At 42.4% G+C, this 24,126-nt stretch overlaps 1 protein-coding gene across 3 annotated transcripts; it reads left to right on the forward strand.

The window, feature by feature from the left end:
* The first annotated feature begins 3,293 nt into the window (after positions 1-3,293).
* On the forward strand, positions 3,294-6,555 carry LOC100192568 (homogentisate geranylgeranyltransferase, chloroplastic). 3 transcript variants are annotated; one of them, XR_561651.2, is made up of 14 exons: positions 3,294-3,497; positions 3,580-3,829; positions 4,225-4,424; positions 4,535-4,619; positions 4,750-4,800; positions 4,873-4,970; positions 5,075-5,164; positions 5,277-5,378; positions 5,449-5,544; positions 5,642-5,714; positions 5,797-5,892; positions 5,977-6,081; positions 6,211-6,295; positions 6,341-6,553. XR_561651.2 is itself a non-coding variant. In XM_008668872.2 (13 exons), the coding sequence occupies exons 1-13, from the start codon at positions 3,393-3,395 to the stop codon at positions 6,247-6,249; spliced, it is 1,389 nt and encodes a 462-aa protein (XP_008667094.1). In that variant the 5' UTR covers positions 3,294-3,392; the 3' UTR covers positions 6,250-6,555. The 3 variants fall into 3 exon arrangements, 1 of the variants encoding a protein (XP_008667094.1); XR_561650.2 differs by having other exon boundaries at positions 6,211-6,555; XM_008668872.2 differs by having other exon boundaries at positions 5,642-5,709; positions 5,793-5,892; positions 6,211-6,555.
* The last annotated feature ends 17,571 nt before the right edge of the window (positions 6,556-24,126 follow it).

The raw sequence follows: 24,126 nt of genomic DNA on the forward strand, positions 1-24,126 counted from the left end.
GTAAAAATAAATTCATCAACTTGTGTAATTCATATTTAATCCACTGTAACTCTGATTTGATCCGTTCAAGTTGTGTTAGCTTCATAATAATATTAACTACATAGTAATATTATCATTTGTACCATATCACTTACTTTTATAACTAGATATTGTTTAAACCTATGTTTAATAGATTAATCTCCTTAATCAAGGATTGTTTGTCTATGATTATGATCTAACTAAAATATGATCCCTACTCAAAGTATAATGTAGATTGGAATTATTCATTTAATATCTTTATCACATGATTTATAAAAAAATCAACATAAAGAGCTAAATCTAATTGGTTAGTCGAGTAGGTCTTCCAAAAACCATATCTTTACAACCATAGCTCCGAATTTAGTGGTTCTCAAATCCACGATCTCGTAGCAACGCGTAGATTATTATTATGTAGTTTATTCTTATGAGAACTTGAAATTTTCTCTTGAGGTGACATTTTTTCTCTTCTCGTGCTCTCTCCACCTAGATGGCCTTGTTCGAGAGGTGTGAGAAACTGATAAAGTCTTGGCTAGCAAGGATGGTCTTGAGTTCCGGTCTCAACCCCTTTAAGAAACGGGCCATCTTCTTGGCTTCCGTGCTGACATCATCAGGTGCATAGCGAGCAAGTTCTGTGAATTTGTGGATGTATTCACTAACGAATCTCCCTCCTTGAGTTAACTCCCGAAATTCTTCTTCCTTGAGCTGGACGATTCCCAAGGGCACATGATGCTCTCGGAAAGCAGCCTCAAATTCTGCCCAGGTAGCATTTCTTATGATAGCGCTGAAAGTGTCCCACCAGGATAGGGCCATCCTGGAGAGCTGATGTGCAGCTAGGTGAACACGTTGGTTCTCAGGGCATCCAATGGCCTCTAACTTCCTCTTCACTGTGTGCAGCCAGTCATCAGCATCGAGCGGGTTGCTAGATCCAGTGAACGTGGGAGGCTTGAGCCTTAGGAACTCTCCCATTCTGTCTTGAGGTCTTCCTCTAAGAGGGCGCTAGTTCTCGAGGCTTCTAGTGAGGACCTCAATGAGTCGGGTTTGGTTGGCCATAACTTGGGCTAGGTCTAGTGGCAGCTCTGGAGGAAAGGGGAGGTGGGTCTCACTCCCTTCTCCACCAACTTCTCCTTTGATACCTAGGGGAGTCCTTGCTCCAATTCTTGAGGCGGTAGGTGTGGTTTTATCCGAGGCCATCTGCCAGAGGGGAGAAAGGATTACTACCATGCACATGCCATCATTTTTTTTCAAACATGTTATTTTATTCAGCACTTTAGTTCACTACAGCATAACAACCACCACAGATTACATTATGCATGAACGTTATCCCCTAAAGTGTCCCCTAACTCTCTGAGAAGACCATCAAGGCTAGCTAGGGACACTTCCTCGACGTCGAAAAAGTTCTCTATCCCTAGGGAAGGTAGTGTTGGCGGGGCTTCTTCCTTCGGGTCAGTCTGGCATCCTTGGCTCTTGAAACGCTTTCGGATCTTCTTAACGGGGGCGAGCTTCTTAGCATAGTCCATCTTTAGGGTCTGGTATGCTTCACGAGTATTGGCCTCCTCGCCTTCTGCCATCTCAAGACTGTCTTGAAGAGCCGCCTTTTCCTCCTTCAATTCCTTGACTTGAAGCTCTAGGCTTTCCACCCGGGAGTTTAGGTGGGTGCAGTGGGAGAAAAGGTCGTTAAGTGGTTGTCAAGGGTGTGGAGATATCCGGCCATGTATATTATGGTAGGGTCATCTTCATTATGATCTCTTCCTAATAAAGCCTAGAGTCTTTTCCTCCAAGTAGGGGTATTTTTGTTGTTGGGTGGAAAATAGCGGAGAGGTGTCCCAGAGACTTCCCTCCTGTAGTTTTGACATAACTGGCGGAGGGCTTTTTGGGCAGCATTCTGGCAAGTATCTGGGAAGCGGTGGACAATGGCGATAGTCTGAAAGGGAGGGTGATTGGGGTAGCTTCGGCTTTCTCCCAAGTAGACCACCATACAGCATTTCTCAATCCCGTTCTCGCGGTATTCCTTCCAGACATACTCCGGTTTCTTGCGGATCCCCATGCGAAGCGCACAACTCCGAAGAAGGTGAAAGAATCCTTCTACCTCCGAGCAATAGGATGTCTTAAGGACAAAGGTGCCTTCCATCTGGTAACAAGAGGAGAAGGGTTGTTAATACCGGGGAAAGGAGAGAAGGTTCTTTTAGAGGTTAAGAGGTCTTTTCTTTTGAGGAAAGCTTTTTAGGTCAGGGCTGCGATCTACGGCCAGTCCTATGGCTCTGATACCACCTAAAGCGTCCCGATCCTTTGGGACTCAAATGTGATACAATTACTAGTCCCAGGAGGCTAGTAAACACATTCATTTCTTCAAATAGTACAGAGTCTCGAATAATAGTTATTACGATACCAAAATGCAAGCTCTAGCGAGCCTAGAAATATAGCACAGTGGAAGATCATCTAGCCCAAGCCACAGGCAGACTGGGTGCAGGCACAACCCCCTTCTAGTCGAACATAGCAGAAAAGAAGTCTTCGGTAGCTGAAAAACATAGATAAATCTGGGTGAATACACTAGGTATTCTGCAAGCCCATCCTACCCGTAAAAAGAGAGAGACCTATATGGTACATGCTTGGTATGGTGGAGTTAAAGTCACTCATTTCTTTTTCAGAGAAGGGCGATACTTGATGTTTTGCCCAAAAGAGAGGAGTATCACATTTTCACACTCAACCACCATTGAGCTTCCCGCTCTCGTGGCATTGCATTTATTTCCAAAAACACCCACACACTTCCCCTTTTTACGAAGATCAAAAACACTAATTGCCATACCACACCAGACTCGTCCATACCAGTGGACCACTACACCAAAATCATACACTTCCTATGGTTTTTTAACTTCCTACAGCTTTTATAACAAACCGTAGGAAATAAATAACTTCCGAGAGTCAACTGGTAGCTCTAGGAAATAAACATAACTTCCTACGGTATTTTATAAAAGCTGTAGAAAGTTAGCTTTCACATGATGACCCGTATGTTCGGTTAAGCGAGATGCTAACTTCCTAGAGACGGCCGTAGGAAGTTAGCTCATGCTAACTTCCTACGGCCGTCTCTAGGAAGTTAGCATGTGCAGCTAACTTCATATGGCCTACTGTAGAAAGTTAGCTTTCAGTTACTGATTCGCAGGTGTGGTCAAACAATCCGCTAACTTCCTACGGCCAGAAGTTAGCGCATTAGGATGGCCAACAATCAGGCCGAAGAGTAAGGACCATCGGCGGGCCCCCACTGGCAATCATGCTATTCAGTCGGCCTCGCTACTTTCCTAAGTGGAAAAAGGGTTCTCTCAGGCCATTTCCTTGAGCCGTTCCGCTGCCATTCGACCACCACCGCCACGGCGGCGCCGATGCCGACTACAACCACTCGCAGAGACTACCGCCTCCAGCCCCGCTGCTTCTCATCTCCACGCAGCCGTCCGATGGCCAAGCGGCTCGCCGGTGCCGACAAAGAGGTAGGGGGCGGCACGCTAACAGAGCAGCCCACCCGGACCGGGCAGGCCGACTCGTTTCGCTCACCCATTTGGTCTGCGCCAGGTGCTCGTCGAGGTGGTGAGGTTCACGCATAAGAGCGGACTGAGGGGCTGTGACGGCGGCTGGAAGGATTTCCTGGCCCAGAACGACAGGAAGTTTGGCGCGTCGGTGAGCGACCCGAGGAAGCGCTCCAGGGACGTGCTGTTCGCCTTCCTGCAGACCTTCCCCAAGGATTTCCAGAAGGTTGGTCACTCTTTTGCTTCTTCAGACTTCAGTTCAGCATGCCCGGTTTCACTGCCAGCTATAGTGGTCGGTAAGCAGTAGTTTCCATCTATTTCTTCCTTCATCCCAGATTAATTTTTCCTTTGACTTCTCTGGATACAAAGTTTTTATTATCTATATAAAACATACTGTGTTATAATTTAGAAATTAAGAACGGAGAGAGTAATAGCTCTGCCTACCGTGTTATTATCTATATAAGGTTTGGGACTAGAGTTCCCTAATCTAGCCAGTATTGCTACCTACCATATATATAAATCACTCTCTTCTTGTACATCTATATATATGCACTGAGTATAGTCTCAAGAGGGCATGTCTTGCACCAATCTAACATGATATCGGAGCCAAAAAAAATCTAATTCCCCACCATACATCTTTTTGTGTACGTTATTGTACTGATTCCAAACTATTATTTTACTCAATGTTCAGAAACACTTGATGCCACTAGTCCGACGAGAGCCACCGGAAGACAACGCAGGCATTCCTCAGTCCCCAAAGTGAGCTGCTGGGCAGCTGCTCATCACCAACACAATTCTAACCCCCAGCAGTTTCAGGCGATTGGCATACGAATCGCAAAGACGCTGCATGCCTTCTATCAGTTCTGCCGACCACACACAATATTTGGAACCGTGAGACCTAATTTCCAAGACTGAAATTCCATTCTATATATGTCACAAGTTTATATGTATATGTCTCATGCTTTCATTTTTTTCTATCTTATATCTGGACCATGTACTAGATAATAGGCATTACTTCGGTGTCTATCCTGCCAGTGAAAGAGCCTGGACGATTTTACGTTGATAGCTATATGGGGATTTCTCGAGGTATAAATGTATAATTCTCTTATTGAAAGTTATATACCCTGGGCACGTATTTCATATTCTTTTCTTCTTCTTTTTATTCCTGAAAATTACCAACATATATACACTATCTCATTTTGACACTTCTGTTCAGGCTTTGGCCGCCGCATTATGTATGAACGTTTATGTAGTAGGGCTGAACAAGGTATTTTTTATGTTAATTTTAATCATGCCTTCTGTCGATGACATTACTGTGTATACATATTCAGAGTTTCAGATAACCTTTTGAAGGTCAATAAGCCAACCCTCCCATTAGCGTTCGGAGAGTTTTCAATGCCAACTGCAGTATTGTTAGTAGTGGCATTCTTGGTCATGGTAATGTTATATGTTTCACACAGAGATCTACGAACCATCTATTCTGGTATCCCTCATGGTCTTATATTTTTCTCACACTGTTCTTTTTTTCTCCGATTTGTTAGAGCATTAGCATCGGAATAAGATCAAAGTCTGCTCCATTGATGTGTGCTTTGCTTGTTTGCTTCCTTCTTGGAAGCGCATACTCCATTGACGTAAGTTATCCATGCCTCTTTCCTGTAATTTTTTTCAGGTGGAGTTCTAAAAATTCATACGCACCCCCATTGCCTTGGCTTTGAAATTTGAATCTTTCCTACTACTTTTCAGGTTCCATTACTCCGGTGGAAGCGACATGCTTTTCTAGCTGCATTCTGCATAATCTTTGTGAGGGCTGTAGTGGTCCAGTTAGCTTTCTTTGCACACATGCAGGTAGCTAATGCTGTTAACATAAATGCTTATTTGTTCCACTATGTTTAGTGCCTGATGGTGTTGTTTGCAGCAACATGTTCTGAAGAGGCCCTTGGCACCTACAAGGTCGGTGGTCTTTGCAACATGTTTCATGTGTTGCTTCGCTGCAGTAATAGCGCTATTCAAGGTACGGGTTCTTAAGATCAAGGTTCCTTATATATGTACATTTATTTGATACAGGAATTGAACAGTTTTTATTTTTGTATTTATGTATGAGACTTTAGGATATTCCTGATGTCGATGGAGATAGAGATTTCGGCATTCAGTCCATGACTGTACGATTAGGCCCAACAGAGAGTAAGAGCATGCCTATCCAACAATAAATTTTTTAATGTATATAAACTGTGCAAAATTTTGATAAAAGATTTTAATGCTTCAGGTGCATAGGCTCTGCATTAATATTCTCATGACAGCATACGCAGCCGCAATTTTGGTAGGCGCGTCATCTACGAACCTGTATCAGAAGATTGTCATTGTGAGTGACGGCATCATCTTTATTTCTAGAACTTAGATACGTTTTTTTTCATTTCACATTTCATTAATCGAAAAAATTATTCAGGTGTCTGGTCATGGCTTGCTTGCCTCCACACTCTGGCAAAGAGCACAACAATTTGACATTGAGAATAAGGATTGTATCACACAATTTTATATGTTCATTTGGAAGGTGTGTAAGCTTGTGCCTTGTAATATATCAATACACCTTCTATGAATCTTTAAAGAAAGAAAAGGTTTTGAAAGAGTAGGACTATACTAATGTGCTTATGCCTACTGATTTTGGGTTTTTTATTTGCAGTTATTCTACGCCGAGTATTTTCTTATACCATTTGTGTAGTAAAGAATCATGCGAAGAACAACACCCCTGCTATAGACATGTGAAGGTTTATTGCTAATGTTACTCTACCCCCTGCTATAGACATGTGAAGGTTTATTGCTAATGTTACTCTACCGAATGGTCTGAATGTCTATGCGTCATTTGAATGTAATATGACTATTTGTTGTATCAGGGTAACAACTGGAGCAAATGTACCATGTATATTAAGCATTAATTTAACTGCATCATTTGTACCATGTATATTATGACTATGTATGAGATATTGTCTCTTATTAGTACTGGATGTGATGTGTCTTATTATGACTATGGATGAGACTTTTGTGATGTAATTGATGAGACTATGGTTTTAAATATTGTTATGTGATTGTGTGTGAGATATTTTATGTGAAAATATGATGTGCTATATAGTTGTTGATATATTTGTTATGTTGTGGAATGTGGTGTAAAAGAAAAATAAACAACATTTGTAATGCTGGTCAAATTAACTTCCTAGAGGCTTATAGGACCGTAGGAAGTTAGCCAGCTAACTTCCTAGAAGCTACAGACAGCCGTAGAAAGTTAGCCAGCTAACTTCCTAGGGCTACAGTCAGCCGTAGGAAGTTAGTCGTAGGAAGTTAGTCAGCTGACGGCGCTGCCGGCTTGAAGCTACTAACTTACGAGAACCTACTAACTTCCGAGAGGCTTCTTTGGCTGTAGGGAGTTAGCTAACTTCCTAGAGGGCTCTAGGAAGTTAAGCTAACTTCCGACAAAAAATTTCCGAGAGCCAAACTTCCGACGGAATGGCTTAACTTCCGAGAGTTTAGCTAACTTCCTAGAGTTTAGGGCTAACTTCCTAGGGTTTAGGCTCTAGGAAGTTTACTATTTTGGTGTAGTGGACACGAACTATTCAAATAGGTTTTAAACTCTGCGCAGAGGTGTACACTTTACCCACTAGTCCGGCTCTGCGGTCTCATGGCCAATGAGACCCAAATCTGAAACTCTTTCCTTCCTTGCACGTCCTTACCTTAACGATTATACCGGAAGGAGTCAGGCCACCACCATGCCCAAACCGAACAAAACATTCCCCTTCCTTATCCTCCCGGTGCTCCCCAGCCATCATAACCCTAGGGTTCGGACCGTGCAAGTTCAGATTGAGTGACTGCCTATACAGTCTCGAGTGGTTGTACTTGTCATGAGTACAGGTAGTGAAGGATGACAAACTGGTCCTTATATGAGGGGATCATCCTTCAAGCTCACACCTAACCCGGCTGAGCCAACACCTTAGGCCATCCCCTAAACCAGGGAGTCCCTGATCATCTCACTCTGTTGGTGATAAGGGTGAATACCCTTCATCATACACTTCTTTGAAAGCATTTCTCTTTTTAGAAAACCACCATTGCCTCAACCCGCATTTTTGTACTCAAAAGATATTCTTTACCGCAGGCTATCACTCGACTCACAATGCATAGAACCCAACCCATATCCTGGCTTAGGCAGTGGTAGGAGTAGGTAATTTATGCATCAAGGGAAGAATGGACTTGCCTTCTTCGAAGCTCTCTAGGCACAAAAGCTCTAGTTCCGGGAGGTCAGGCTCCTGCCCTTCTTCCGGAGCTACGATTTCCAGAGGGTCGGACCCTTCTTCGCCTTGCAAAAACAGGCAAAAACAATACATCAAACATTTTTGGCTAATATAGTGTGTCAAGTTCTAAGTATTATTATTTTGTGACTTAGAGATTTTTTGGACTATTTTTGGTGCATAAAATATCAACATATAAATATATATGCAAATGGGAAAAGGAAAAAAGCGAAAAGGAAAAAGAGAAGGGATTCTCGTATAGTTGGGCCGGGGAGGGGGATTTTAGCCTAGCGCGGGCGCGCGGCGCCACGTGCGATCTGGCCCAGACAGCCCACGAGTGAGGAAACGACACGGGCGGGTACGGTGCCGTGAGCGCGGGCCCATGCGTCAGAGAAAGGGGAAGGGCCGACGGCGTCGGGCGGCTGACGGGGGAGGGGCGAACCGGCCGGGGTCGGGGAAAACCGACCACCGACGAGGTTCCGCGGCGGTTCTCCGCCATGGTTCTGGTTCTCAGGGGTCGGGGAGGTGGGCTAGCACGGCCAGACCCAGGCAAACACGACGACGAGACCAATTTGGCTGGTGGCGCTCTAGGAGGGACTGACCGCGAGGAGGTGGCGGGCTCTACGGCGGCGTGATCGCCGGTGAGGCCACTAGGCATGATGGGGGAGGCGAAGGTGGTGCCTCGTGTTCATGGAGAGGTGGTGAAGTTCATGAGCTAACTCAATTGGACCTTAGGCTACTAGAGAGGGGAGGGGAAACTCACCGGAGCGGAGGGAGAGAGCGACGACGCTGGCTCGATTGTGCTCGGGGGAGGGGTGAGGGATGGCCGAGGCCGGTGTGAGGAGAGGTGGAGCTCGGGCGGTCCTTTTTATAGGCGCTCGAGGGAGGGGAGGGGTGGAGGCTGGCAAACACCGGCAAGGCGCACTGCGACGGCGATAATGGCAGCACAGTAGTGGCGATGAGATGGCTTGGTGAACATGGTGGCGAGCGGTCATCCGGTCATAGTGTACAGGGACGAATCGGTGCCAAACTTCACTGGTGAGCGAGTAATGGCGAGAAGACGGGGCGGACGGTGGCCGGCGATGATTGCGTCGATGCCGATCATGGGTGAGGGAGAAGGGACTGACGGATGGGGCCCACGTGCCAGAGAGGGAGCGGGTGCGGCCAGGCGGCAGCGAGAGAGAGAGAGAGGAGGGCGCGGCGAGGGAGCGCGCGTGGTTGGGCTGAGCTGGGTCGTGAGCGGAGGGGGGGAGACGCGGGCGCGAGAGGGAGGGGGAGGAAGTGGGCTAGAATCGACCTAGTAGAGGAGGGGGAGAGGGTTTTCCTTTTTCTTTTTCTTTTCTCTTTTCCTTTTTTCCTGAATTCCTTTTATCTTTTATACAAATATTCATTTATGCTTTCTTGGTGCCAAAATGAAATATTATATGTGAGGTGCTACTAGAAGTCATGGTGTATGCATATGGTGAACGAAATGCTCATGATATGAGGTCTTAAGAGAGTTAAAGGGGGGTTAGGAGTTTAGGGTTTCTAACCTTGGGATCAAAATTGGGATGTTACACTTATATTCTCATGTCAAGAATGTTTCTCATTATGCTCATCATGATACTTGTAATCATCGTTTTTCTTTTCCAAAGTATCATAGTAGTATATCTACTCCTCACATTGTGCATGCTTCATCTAGTGATTCTAACAGGAGTAGAACTAGGCATCATGCTTCTGATGCTATTTCTCATACGCCTAAGGATATGAATGCATCTCATGGATTTTCCATTTTATTCGACACTTTTGATGCATCCTGTGTGATTCATTGTAAAAATAATAAAATTGTTGCTACAAATATGGGACCAGAATGCAAGAAAGGTAAGACTAGCATTTGGGTTCCAAAATCTTATGTAACTAACCTGACAGTACCAAAAATACAAGTTGGGGACCTAAATCCCAAGCCTAAATACCTTGCAGGTTTATGTATCTGGGGGCTCAAGCTGGATCATTGGTAGTGGATGCACAAACCACATGACGGGGGAGAAGAACATGTTAACCTCCTACATCAAGAATAAGGATTCTCATGACACGATCATTTTTGGAGATGGGAATCAAGGCAAGGTAAAGGAGATAAGTAAATGTCACACCCGGTTTTAGGGGAAAACCGAATGCATAGCATATGTGTGCCAGGATCTATTTTCCACACATATGTTGACGTCACAAGTGTAATATATCAAAAGACAATGCAATAAAGGTGTAGAGAGAGTAGAGTAACTTTATTACATCATCCAGACATAAATGTCTTAAACAATATCACCATCAAAGTACAACAAATATAACATGGACGATCTTCCACAGGAAGATGACTGGCGCATCGTTAGACTTAGTACTCGTCAACATCTTTGGCAAGGTCTTATTCATCACCCTCTAATCAAAATATTAGCAAGGGGTGAGCTCACTTATGGTCGGGGCTCAGCAAGTGGGAGGAGTAATGCAAGTTTAACAAGGTAGGCTATGGAGAAGCGGTAAGCATTTTAGTTGGTCAATATTTTATTAACAACGTCTGACTTACTAGTTGTAAGTGTATCCCAAAATTCCCAATTAAACATAAGTACAAAATTATATCTCAAAAACACTTAAGTGAAACCACTTAAGCAAACCATTTATAAATCATCGGATCACGATTTATTTTCCATCTTTAAGTTCAATTATCATGTGAGGGTCTAGGTTGCTCTTAACCATGAGGACGACTGACATATCAGTTTTACACTCTGCAAAGGTGGTACAACTTTACCCACAAGCCATGTATCCCATCTAGCCTGGGTTGTACGGACCTGTAAACACTGCCGAGGTGAATGGCTAGGGATCCATTATGAGTGAAAGTCGCCTAGAGGGGGGGGGTGGATAGGCGAAACCTGAAAATTAAAACTTTATCCCCTAACTAGATCCCTTGATTAGTGGTTAGAACAAGATATATAATTATCGGAGTATAGAAACTAAGTCCTTGCTTGTAAAGAGTATTGCTTTCAAATAATGCGGAATTGATAAACCAATACTACTAATAAGTCTATGAGAATAAATCAAGAGGGCTTAGGCAAGAAGAGTAATAACACAATTTCTCTTGCAAAGTGTTGCTTCACTAAATGAGAATTTAACTTAAAGCAACACCAAATAGAAATGGCAAAGAGTAGTGCAAGGAAAAACTTAGAAAGGGAAAACAAACAAATCACAAGCAATAAACACAATGGACACGGGTGATTTGTTTTACCGAGGTTCGGCCCTCGAAGGCCTAGTCCCCGTTGAGGAGTCCACTTAAGGACGGGTCTTTTTCAACCCTTTCCCTCTCTCCACCGATCACCCAAGGATCGGCGAGCTCTTCTTCTTCTCAAGGATCACTCTCGATCCCACAAGGACCACCACACTCTTTGGTGTCTCTTGCTAGCTTTTACAAGCCTCCAAAACTTTGGAGGAAGTTTAATGGGAGTCTGTTGGGGACTTGTTCTCAAATGCTATGAATCAAGAACAAGGCAACATAAAATGTTAAATATCAAAGCCCTTCGTCCTTTAGATCATTATTTCCCTTCGGATATAATGAATCTAGAACGAAGGTCATAAAGAACATACCCTCATGATCATGATAAAGAAATGGAGAATATTCATGCAAAGTACAAGGAGTAACATAATTTAGGTAAATATAATTATCAATTTATTTCCATTTATATTACTTGTATAAATAATAATAAATTACAAATGTACCTTCGGCTTGAAGGAATGAGAATACAGGTGTGACACAAAAGTAAATGCCCAGTCAGCGTGAACAGTACGGGAATACTGTTCACCTATTTATAGGCACGGGTCGCAGCCCATGCAAAATTACATTAATGCCCTTTACATTTATCAATAACTCTATAGTAATTCTTCGAGGTCTAATTTGGCTTTTCATCTTTAAGTCGATTTCCTCTTTCTGCTGTTATGCCGAAGCTCTTCTGCACGTAGCTTCGTGATCGTCTTATCCTTCGTCGTGATCGTCGTCCCAATCAAGCTTCGTCTTAACCATGTTCTTGTATACTCGCAATCTGACTTCGAAGGTACCTGTTCACATATTTCTTTTGGAAAACATAGTCAAATTACGTTTTTGAGGACCTTCGGAAGCCGAAGGCCCCCAACAGTAGCCCCTCGCAATATTAATTTGTTGTACTGATAAATTCATATTGCGATATGGACGAAGGCCTTAAGCCGAAGGTCCGAAAAAACACCTTCCCCTTGCTAGAATAGCAATCAGTCTTTGACAAGCGGGACCCTCCAGTTTTCAACGCTCTGGGCGTATAAATAAGAGCTCATCCCTAGTTATTTGATACGCTCTCTTGTCAACTGTTTTTACTCACCCAACCTTTAGCCTACGCGCAACAACCTTTGCCCGCCCTTTTAGATTTTAAGGCTTCGGAGTTGAGAGCAGTTTCTCAGCGTTTGCAAGGATGTCTGAAGATAACAAAGTTGTTGGTGATTCGAAGCTGAGTCTTTCTGAGGAAATGCATCTGGGTTTTCTTCAATCCATGTCGAAGACTAATACAGAGAAGATTACTAGAGAAATTTTGGAAGGTTTATCTGAAGATACTGGTGACAGCGACAACTATGATGTGGATAGTGGTGGTGAAGACTCCGAAGATCGACCTTGGCGACCAAGCCATGCGGTTTTCGACAAATCAAGTATTAAAGAAAATCATCTTATCAACATGAGAGGAAGATATTTCCGGGTCTTGTCCGTTGTGAGGGCCGACGAAGGAGAGAAGACTTGTCCAACTCCTGAGGAAAATGAAGTCGTAATATTCCGAAGTTTCTTGAAAGCTGGACTGCGATTTCCCCTAAGCAGCTTTGTTGTAGAGATGTTGAAGATATTTGAAATCTACCTTCACCAACTTACCCCCGAAGAAATCATAAGGATGAATATCTTCGTGTGGGCCGTGAGAAGCCAAGGCCTGGAACCAGATGCGAAAAGTTTCTGCAACATACACGAATTGTTATACGAGACAAAACCATAGGGTAAGGAACAGTATCACAACAATTTTGGCTGCTACAGCTTCGGCTCCCGGTCTGGGTCAAGCTGCCCAGTGCCGACCTTTCGAAAGAGGTGGCCTGGCGACTGGATGACGGAATGGTTTTACGTGAAGAATGACTTGGAATCACGAGAAGATATAAAGAAGATCATTATGCGTCCCATCTGGCAACGCTTCGGCCTGCGGAGGCCGAAGATGGAAATAAATGAATCAGCCGAAGAATGCCAGAGAGCCTTCGGAGTTGTTTGCTCTTTTATTGGGACGAGGGATTTGGTCCAAGAACACATTGCCTTCAGAGTATGGCCGCTTGTGGAAAAATGGGAAATGCCGCAGGAGACTATTAAAGAGGCTGACGAAGGTGGACTAGTCAGGCTGAAGTACACTTTTAAGTTCGGAGATAAATTCGTTGAGCCAGATGATGACTGGTTAAAAAGCATTGAAACTGTAAGTGATGAACTACTTGGGGTATATTCAAAGGCCGAAGATACTGCATTGTCAGCAGCCTTCGGAGGCCGAAAAAAGAAGAGACTGAACCGAGTGTTTGACGCAATTGGGTTCGTGTACCCCGACTACCACTATCCAGTGCGGGGTCAAAAAAGAAAGAACACTTCCTCTGCGAAGGAAACTACTTCAGTCGCTCCTAGTGAGCCGGCGCCGAAGAGGAAAAGGGTAAAAGTTCTCACACACCGGCCACGTTACATTGAATTGGCCACAGTGCCTGAGTTCGCCGGTGAGACCTCTTCGGTCACCGAAGCTAAAGAATCAACTCTGCTGCCAGGAATTAAAGAGCTGGTCGAAGAGCCAGCAACAGAAAAGATAGAAGAAGCAAAGACTGAAGAAGCGAAAACATTAGGAGTTTTAAGTGCTTCAGCAAAAATTGAGTCAGAAAAAAGCCAGAAGGGTCCAACAGTGACCCCGAAAAGAAAAAGGATGGTTAATGTGTTAGATGTTTTGGAGACAATTAAATCTTCGAGCATAACTCCAAAGAAAACCATTGGAACTTGTGAAGTGTCTACTGAAGCCTTCGTTGTTGAAACTTCGAAGCAACAACCCGAAGCTGAAGCTGGGCCTTCAGAGCCCTACAAGGAACAACCTTTGGAAACCGAAGAAACAAATGTTACAAAGGCAGCATTGGAAGCCAAAAAAATAAAAATGTCAGAGCCAATTTCGGTTGAAGAAATTGACACTGCTGCCCCCGAAGCACCTTCCAACATAAGCGATTACATTGTACGGCATGCTTCGGGGAAAAAACTATCTGAAGAAGAGATTTATGAAGCTAATCACTATGCTAGAGAATTAAAATATCCGAAGGGAGCATTAGTGTTCAATGGAACAGACGAAGATGACTTCCTATACTGCCTCCCTGATAATAAAGAATTATCTGTCTGCCGGGAGATGGCTAGGAGTATGGGGTTTCCGAAGCTTGAAGCTGGATTATGCGCTATGACGAAGGAGGATCTTGCGGATAGCCTTGCATACAATAGCCTGAAGGTGCGAGAATTGTATACTTAAAAATTTACAATTTTTAAATCATTCTTTTATTCTTATACTAATTCTTGTATATACAGGGCTTAATATTGAGCAACGCGCTGAGAGTACAAAAGAATGCCGAAGACGAGAGCTATGACATTGCTTTCAATAATCTACGATCAGAGGTTATTAAGCTGAGGAACGAAGCTCTAGAGAAAGATAAAATTCTGCTTACATTGGTGGACGAAATAAAGGAAGACGAAGCTTCCTCCAAAGCTCAAGCTGAAGCCCAAAAACGCGAAATTAAAGATCTTCAGAAACAGTTAGCCAGAGCTAAAGAAGAATGTATACTTGAGGAGACAAAACGAGAGCTTAGTGATCAATGGGCCAATCATTTAGAAATAAATGTTAAAGAGCTTCGTGCATCCCAGAGAAGATGCTATGTTAAATCCATAGAGTGCGTCAAGAAGATAAAATCCAGCTTCGCCAACGTTGGCGCATTCTCTAGCGAAGAGAATTTCTCAAGAGGCAATCCCGAAGGTCCGATGGAATGGATCAGTCACGAAGCTGAGGCCTTCGAAGAAATCCTGAATAGCCGCGGAGACATATGTGCTTTTTCAGGTGCTAGAGGAATTGCTACTGTTTTGGAGAAGAAAGGTTGTGAGCATGTAAAATCTCTAGCGCAATCCGAAGTTACCTTGTCCTCCGAAGACATTAAAGACCCCTCAGCCGAAGCAAGCATGATCGGCGGAAAATTTTTCACTGATATCTGGGACAATGGCGGCCAAGAAATGGCGCAAGAAATTATTCAAAAGAGCGAAAAGGCATCCACGATGCCAGAAAAGTAGCAGAAGCTGCGGAGAAAAGTACAGAGCCCGAAGGGCAAATAGGTATTAATTAGTGGTTTTTATTATGTTGTAATTTTTGATTCCAGACTTTGTTCGCGGTTTGTAATAGTAATATAGTTGTATCTTCTCTTCCCTCAGAACCTGCTAGGGCATCTCCGGGCCCCCACCCGAAGGGGGACGATGAAATTAGAAAAATGGTCGAAGCCATTATGGACAAAGTTGTCGACCAGCTACTGAACGAAGCTGCGGAAATAGTTCTTAAGGAGGATTAAATGCTATTGTAGAAACATTTGGAACGTAACATGTGTAATACATTGTAACTTTGAATGTAATATATAATCTATTTATAGTTTTTAATTCTTTACGATGCATGAAATTTTGCATACATACCATTTTTGAGCATTCGGCGAAAAAACACCTTCCCTTCTTTTCATGCTTCGTGAAGAAAATCTTCTCTGTATCACAAGAATTTACATGCTTCTCTGATGAAGAATATCCAAGCTTCGTGAAATATTCTCCGAAGCTATAAAAAAGTTTTGTGTTGCCTCTCTAATGAAGCTACACTTCTTCTCGATTTATCTTGTGCCTTAGCACGATTTTCTCTTTTCCAAAATATTCTCCGAAGATCAACACTGTATCCCCCTCTTGTTCCACATGCAGTATGCTGTATGATGCTTATGTTATGCAGAATGATGTGATGATGTTATGTTATGCAAAATGATATTTGTGCCGCAGATACATATCCCTGTAATAGAGCACACACACTTTTTTATATCAGTGTTGACTTTTCGCTGTAAGCCTCCCTTAGGAGCTTCTTTGCCTTTTACTTTCAGCGGAATCAGCGTTTATTTTTCGCTGTAAGCCTCCCTTAGGAGCTTCTTCGCCTTTTACTTTCAGCGGAATCAGCGTTTATTTTTCGCTGTAAGCCTCCCTTAGGAGCTTCTTCGCCTTTTACTTTCAGCGGAATCAGCGTTTATTTTTCGTTGTAGGCTCAGAAAACTTACTCTGCGCTCCCTTAGGAACGACTTTTTACTGTTTCGAACAATTTGCACTATGTCCGTTAGAACAAATTCTTTGATAATACAAAGGCCCTTCATGCCACCATAAATTCGTATGCTTCAGCAACTCAAGCCTATGGAAAAGACATATTTTTATTATGGTAAAAGACGAAAGTGTTACAAGAAATTGAAAAATGATAAAAGACACTTAAGCTTCCCATAATTGTTCCTTATTAACAAAAAAGTAATATTGAATGTAAAAATGCGAAAAAACTGTTGTTGAGGTAGGATATTTATCAATAAATGTGCTTCGACTCTGGCACAGTGCTATTGACTGTGCGAGCTTCGGACTCCTCTCTGAAGTCCCTCTGAAGGTGATTGTGCTGACTCCCTTCTGGCTGCTGTCCTCGCTGCGTCGGCGGTGGCGGTGGAGGCTGTTGCCAAGATGCTTGGGGTTGGCTTGCCGAAGCAACAGAAGCTGCAGGGTGGTTGCCTACATATTCTGTAATATAAGGCGAATGATACGAAGCAGTATGCATGACCTGCTTCGGCTGACTTTGTTGCGCTGCTGCTTCTGCTATCTCCTTCTGCTTCTGGATGGTAACGTGGCACATCCTGGTGGTATGGCCCTTGTCTTCACCACAGAATAGGCAGTAAATTTTTCTTGGCTGATCTCCAAACCTTCCCCCGAAGCCCCTGGCGCCTCTGCCCCTTGGCGCTGACGGCCGAAAAGAACTTTGCTGCTGCCCCGAAGCTTGTGAAGAGTATTGTGGCCTTTGCTACTGGCTCCCTCGATCATCACTTTGAGTAGAGTTACGAATTGACCTAACATGCCTCGGGTGAAATCTTCCTCTGAAGCCCCTGGTCATCTCAGAGAACCTGAATGCTTCCTCCCTTCTTTGGTGGAAGTCATTGTCAGCTCGAATATACTCGTCCATCTTCTGGAGCAGCTTCTCCAAAGTTTGTGGTGGCTTCCTGGCAAAGTATTGCGCTGAAGGTCCCGGTCGAAGCCCCTTAGTCATGGCCTCAATGACAATTTCATTGGGCACTGTTGGCGCCTGTGCCCTCAGACGCAGAAACCTTCGGACATACGCCTAAAGGTATTCTTCATGGTCCTGGGTACACTGGAAGAGAGCCTGAGCGGTGACTGGCTTTGTCTGAAATCCTTGGAAGCTGGTTATCAACATATCCTTCAGCTTCTGCCAAGAGGTGATTGTCCCTGGCCGGAGAGAGGAGTACCAGGTCTGAGCGACACTCTTGACGGCCATGACAAAAGACTTTGCCATGACTGCAGTATTGCCACCATACGAAGATATGGTTGCTTCATAGCTCATCAAAAATTGCTTCGGGTCTGTATGACCGTCGTACATGGGGAGCTGGGGTGGCTTGTAAGACTGGGGCTATGGTGTAGCCTGCAATTCTGTTGAGAGAGGAGAAGCATCATCGAAAGCAAAATTTCCATGATGGAAATCTTCATACCAGTCGTCCTCATTGTAAAAGCCTTCTTGATGAAGCTCTCTGCGCGGAGGCCTTCGGTTCTGATCATCTTGAACAAGATGACGAACCTCTTCCGAAGCTTCATCTATCTGTCTCTGAAGATCAGCTAGACGAGCCATCTTCTCCTTTTTTCGTTGCACCTGCTGCTGAAGGATCTCTAGATTTTGAATCTCCTGATCCAAGTCGTCCTCCGGAGGCGTTGGACTAACAGCCTTCCTCTTCTGGCTTCGGGCCTCCCTAAGGGAAGGGACGTCCTGATTGGGGTCCAGCGGCTGCAGAGTGGCAGCCCCTGTTGCTGAAGCTTTTTTCGGCGGCATGACGAAGATGATGCTTGCCGAAGGTATTCAAAGCTCAAGAAATGGAAGTGAGTTCACCGGAGGTGGGCGCCAATGTTGGGGACTTGTTCTCAAATGCTATGAATCAAGAACAAGGCAACATAAAATGTTAAATATCAAAGCCCTTCGTCCTTTGGATCATTATTTCCCTTCGGATATAATGAATCTAGAACGAAGGTCATAAAGGACATACCCTCATGATCATGATAAAGAAATGGAGAATATTCATGCAAAGTACAAGGAGTAACATAATTTAGGTAAATATAATTATCAATTTATTTCCATTTATATTACTTGTATAAATAATAATAAATTACAAATGTACCTTCGGCTTGAAGGAATGAGAATACAGGTGTGACACAAAAGTAAATGCCCAGTCAGCGTGAAGAGTACGGGAATACTGTTCACCTATTTATAGGCACGGGTCGCAGCCCATGCAAAATTACATTAATGCCCTTTACATTTATCAATAACTCTATAGTAATTCTTCGAGGTCTAATTTGGCTTTTCATCTTTAAGTCGGTTTTCTCTTTCTGCTGTTATGCCGAAGCTCTTCTGCACGTAGCTTCGTGATCGTCTTATCCTTCATCGTGATCGCCGTCCCAATCAAGCTTCGTCTTAACCATGTTCTTGTATACTCGCAATCTGACTTCGAAGGTACCTGTTCACATATTTCTTTTGGAAAACATAGTCAAATTACATTTTTGAGGACCTTCGGAAGCCGAAGGCCCCCAACAGAGTCAAAACTCCACGCACAAATGAACACAAAGATGTAGCACACACTATCTCTCAATGAATCTCACAAGGCACTAGGGCTAAACTCAATTGAGTAGCTCTCAATTGTTTGCTCTCTCTTTTGTGGCACTTGTGTTGGTTGTAGTGGTCTAGATCTTGTGTATAGGATGTATCAATGAATATATGTGGTTGGGAGGGCTTGAGTATGTCACTAGATGACTTGGAATGTTGCTTGGACTCCCACCCCTTGAAGTGGCCGGTTGGGGTGGTATTTATAGCCCTCAACCACCCATATAGCCGTTGGGGCGCATCTGCCAGAAATTACACTGGCGGACGGTCCGCGGCTAGGGCCCGGACGGTCCGCGACCCTCCAACGGTCGATTCTGACATCTTCAACGGATACTTCTGACAGATCAACGGTTAGATCAACGGCTATCTGCCTCGGTGACACCACGCGGACGGTCCGCCCTTGGTCCCGGATGGTCCGCGCCAGCTATATAATTCCTTTTGCTCAACTTGTCACCTTCGGCCTGAACCAGGTCTTCACCTGCGGACTGTCCGTGAATTATAGCCGGACGGTCCGCGCGTTGTAGCTGGACGGTCCGTGGTTTATTCGGACTGTCCCTGATTTATAGTTCCTGGTCGAAGTCAAAGTGGTGTCGCGGACGGTCCGCCGCAAGGGCCCGAACGGTCCGCGTGTGGTCTCGGACGGTGCTTGCTCTTCCATCGGACGGTCCGCAGTAGAGACACATGTTTTTGCATTGGTTCTGTCCGAGGTTTATTTTGGTGTCGCGGACGGTCTGCCGCAAAGACCCGGACGGTCCGCGCGTGGTCTCGGATGGTGCTTGCTCTTCCATCGGACGGTCCGCAGTAGAGACACATGTTTTTGCATTGGTTCTGTCCGAGGTTTATTTAGGTGTCACGGACGGTCTGTCGCAAAGACCCGGACGGTCCGCGCTTGGCCTGATTTTCCAAAAAGCTTCTCCTGTCCAGAATAATCTACGGTATTCCGGACAGTCGATTTAGTATAGTTGTAGATGAACCTTTGGCACCTGTAGAGCATATAATCTAGAGCAAACTAGTTAGTCCAATTATTTGTGTTGGGCAATTCAACCACCAAAATCATTTAGGAAAAGGTTTGAGCCTATTTCCCTTTCAATCTCCCCCTTTTTGGTGATTGATGCCAACACAAACCAAAGCAAATATATAAGTGCAGAATTGAACTAGTTTGCATAAGGTAAGTGCAAAGGTTACTTAGAATTAGACCAATTTTCATTTAATGTTTTAGACCATGCTTGCACCAATTGTTTTGTTTTTGCAAACTCTTTTAGAAATTCTTTTCAAAGCGTTTTGCAAAATAGTCAAAGGATAAATAAATAAGATTTTGAGAAGCATTTTCAAGATTTGAAATTTTCTCCCCCTGTTTCAAATGCTTTTCCTTTGACTAAACAAAACTCCCCCTCAATGAAATCCTCCTCTTAGTGTTCAAGAGGGTTTTAAGATATCAATTATGAAAATACTACTTTATCCCCCTTTTGAACACAATAAGATATCAATTTGAAATTTACCAATTGAAAATCATTAGTTTTGAAATTAGGAGGGTGGTGGTGCGGTCCTTTTGCTTTGGGCCTAATACTTTCTCCCCCTTTGGCATGAATCGCCAAAAACGGATACTTAGAGTGAAATGTAGGCCCTTCTTTAACTACTTTCTCCCCTTTGGCAAATAAAACATGAGTGAAGATTATACCAAAGACGGAGAGACGGCGGGATACCGGCAAAGAGTGGATAATACCAATGGAGTTGAGTGGAAGCGATGTCTTTGCCGAATACTCCATTTCCCTTTCAATCTAAGACTTAATACATGAGATGCTCATGAAAACATATTAGTCTTAGCCTTGGCATAAAGAGAGATAAGAAATATGCAAATGTACCAAAAGAAAAAGATATCATTAAAAGGATATGTCAATTAAGCTTAAACAATTCTTATATGATATAGATTGCTCCCCCTAAGTATGTGCTTTGAGAGGAATACAAATTTTTGGTCTTAAATGCCAAGTGCACATACTTAGGTTAATGAGATCATATCTATATCATAGAGAATGTGAAGTGCATTGTGTCATAGTATAGGTGTGATGCTCAAATGCTCATGACAATTGATGCACTTATGAAAGCATATTATAAATATCTCAAGCATTCACCCTTAAAGATTTCAAGGAGGCTTAAGGACCATCCACCTTCTGAACAAAGGCAGCTTATCCTCGTTACAAGGTTAAGCTTTAAGCTCCTTGACAATAAAATTACTTCATCCAGTTTAAACAAAGATGCAAGAATGAATGTTTGAGAAGTTAAACTAGGTATGAAGCAGGGTTTAATGCATGAGCATGCTTTCTCTTCCTTTTATACAAGATATGCAAGGAATGTAGGAAGATTTAGGTACATGTATGAATAAGATTGAATAGTTTTACCCTTTTGTACCTTCACATAGAGATGCTCTCTTCATTGTGCTTTGTCCTTAGTCTTAGTCGCTTAAGACCTATACTCAAGACAATGTATGAGAATATTTTGCACAAGAGAGAGTTCTACAACTTGTGATCCTTTTCTAAGTCATGTTATTATATATCAAGAAGATCACAAATTGCATAAATATATCATGAATTCTCCTTTTAACTTAGTGCATATCAAGATAGATGTCGATTGAAATTACCAATTGAAATCAAATTGAAATTGCATGAAGCACTAAGAAGCATAAGTGATAATTGAAGTTATTCAATGATCAAACAACAGATGCGATCAAAAGAACAACATAGACATTAGATTTTTTTTAAAACAAGCTCAAATATAGGAGAATCCAATAGACATGCTACTTTAATATTGAAAGCTACAATCCTTGATAAAGGAGACATTATTTTACCAAGATGGATTGAAATGTAGTAGCATGCCTTATGAGAAACTTGTTCTCATACAAGAGACTATATGAGTTTACTAAGGTAGCGTGCTAGTCTCAATATAACAAAGATATAGAAATAGGCTCCTCCTAAAGATATGCATCAAGAATGAAAGAATTGGGTGGATGCACTCATTTTTAAAGGCAAATAGGGAGAAGCACTATTTATCTTTGATCAAGGCTTATAAGATCTGCAATAAACAACTTAAGCCTTGTATTCTCACAATGAAAAAGATTTAGAATACTCACAACCACACCATTGATGCTTTTGACAAACTTATTGTCCAAGTAGGTGTTGTTTCACTTAATGTCTTTCTCTTTCATGTGAGTGTCCTCCCTTTGTAGTTGTTTCTTTTTCCTTCCAAACTTATTGAATATACTCAAGAAAGATGTTAATAGCACAAGGGAGTAAATGATGAATGATGGTTTCTTTAGATAGAAGAAAAGAACAATTCATCATCCATAAGTCACATAGACATGAAGTAAATTTCTTAACATTAGTGCACATCAAAAGAAATATGCACTCTCTAAACATTTTGATCAATCACAGGAAATTTACTTCTTCATATTGAATTTATTAATCATCACTTGGAGGCAAGTCAATATGAGAACATATATAGCAAAGGCATGAAATAGATTCTAACGGACAAGTGCATTTTTAAGAATGAGATTGAATGCACATCTAGCCGACTTTGGTTTAATACAGAATCTATTCTTCACATAGGTAGAATATGATAAATTAGAGTAAGCAACCATTAATGGGAACAATATTTGATTGAGAAGATGAGTTCCCATACCTTTGCTTTTACCTTCCTTCCTATGGGTGAAGAGCAACCCTTTGAGGCTTGAGGCTTTAAACTTGCACTCACTCTCTTGTAGATTTCATAAGTGAGCTCAAGAGAAATGTTAATAGCAACACAAGCACTAGTTTCCCTTTGAGTAATCATTTTGATAAGGAATGGAAAATAGATTACTAAAGCATGGAAACTTTATAATATGAACTAGGTTATTCCATGATGCATGCTTAGTTTTTTTTTTGCTTACAAAACAAGCATAGATAATTCTTTTAAGATTATGGGAATAAATCTAATTCATAACATGGAGAGCGATAGATGAATAAGAATCATATCCAATATAAGCAAGAAGCAAAACAACATAATCATTGGATTGACTTTTCCTTTTATGTTAAATTACGCATCTCCACAAAGAAACATACTAATGAGACTACATGAGTTACTTAGATACAAGCATTAGTCTCACTATTCTAGTTATAGAGAGAATGTTCTTTTGTAGATGTCGTAGGGATTTGAATTCCTTACATGACATCTTATTCTTTTAGGAACTTGGAACATCTTTCTATATCTAGAATCATGGCAATAATAGGATAATAAGTGTAAAACATGCCATGAGTTACTTAATATTGTAAAACATGTAGATTGCCATAGTATAGGAATGATGAATATATAATCTACCATATGAGAGGAACTTCTTCAAAGAATGGTGATATAATTTAAAGATACTTGAAGTGCTTTATTTTTCTATGTGACTACATAAGACACATAAGAAATGATATTCTAAAATACTTGCACTTAAAAGCATAAATGTTACCATCCTTTGGCTTTCCTCCATGTTGTAGGTCTTGACTTTTCGGCATAGGATTAATTCTTTATTTCCTACAACATTAATATCTTCCCGAGATGATATGCGTTTTAGACATACTAATTTGAAATAACCTTGGGTCAATCTTCGATATGTAGATCACTGTAGATTGATAGCTTGAGTTAATAAAAATTGAATTGACTCTCTCAAGCATCCCAAAGCTTCATACCATCTCCATCTCCTGCAAAGCTTGTCAAGCATGTTTTGGTACCCATCTCTTGATGGGTCCATTATGGTTAGTTAACAAAGATCTAGGAACCCAAATGTTCTTTGCGCTAGCGTTTGGCAAATTCATTGCCTTTCTAGCACAAGTTGCAATTTTGGGTTGCCTAGTTATATATGAATCAAATGACAAGCTATGAGTGGAGGAGTTACCAATGGGACAATCATTGCATTGATGTCCCTTTTCCCGGCATGTGTAGCATAGGCGTTTTCCAAGTTTTGAAGATTTCTTCTTTCCTTGTTTGTTGCTTGCTACATGGTTAGTAAAAACTTTCTTTTCTAACCCTATGCCCTTTTGTTTTAAATGGGGACAAGATTTAATAAAGTGTCCCTTCTTTGAACATTTAAAATAGAGTTTATCATCCTTGTTAATAATCAAGCCATTTTTAATATAGGGACATGATCTAATCAAATGCCCCTTTTCAAAGCATTCACTACACCTCTTATTTCTATTTGTAAGAAGTGTGACTTGATTATTACCTTGGATGTTACCTTTTATGGAGGCATGGTTGAGGCTTTTGGAGGCGGTATTGCTTTTCTTCTTTTGCTTCCTCCTCTTGGCAATCCTCAAGTCCTTG

The sequence above is a fragment of the Zea mays genome, chromosome 2 (genome assembly GCF_902167145.1).
Source record: "Zea mays cultivar B73 chromosome 2, Zm-B73-REFERENCE-NAM-5.0, whole genome shotgun sequence".
Taxonomy (NCBI): Eukaryota; Viridiplantae; Streptophyta; class Magnoliopsida; order Poales; family Poaceae; genus Zea; species Zea mays.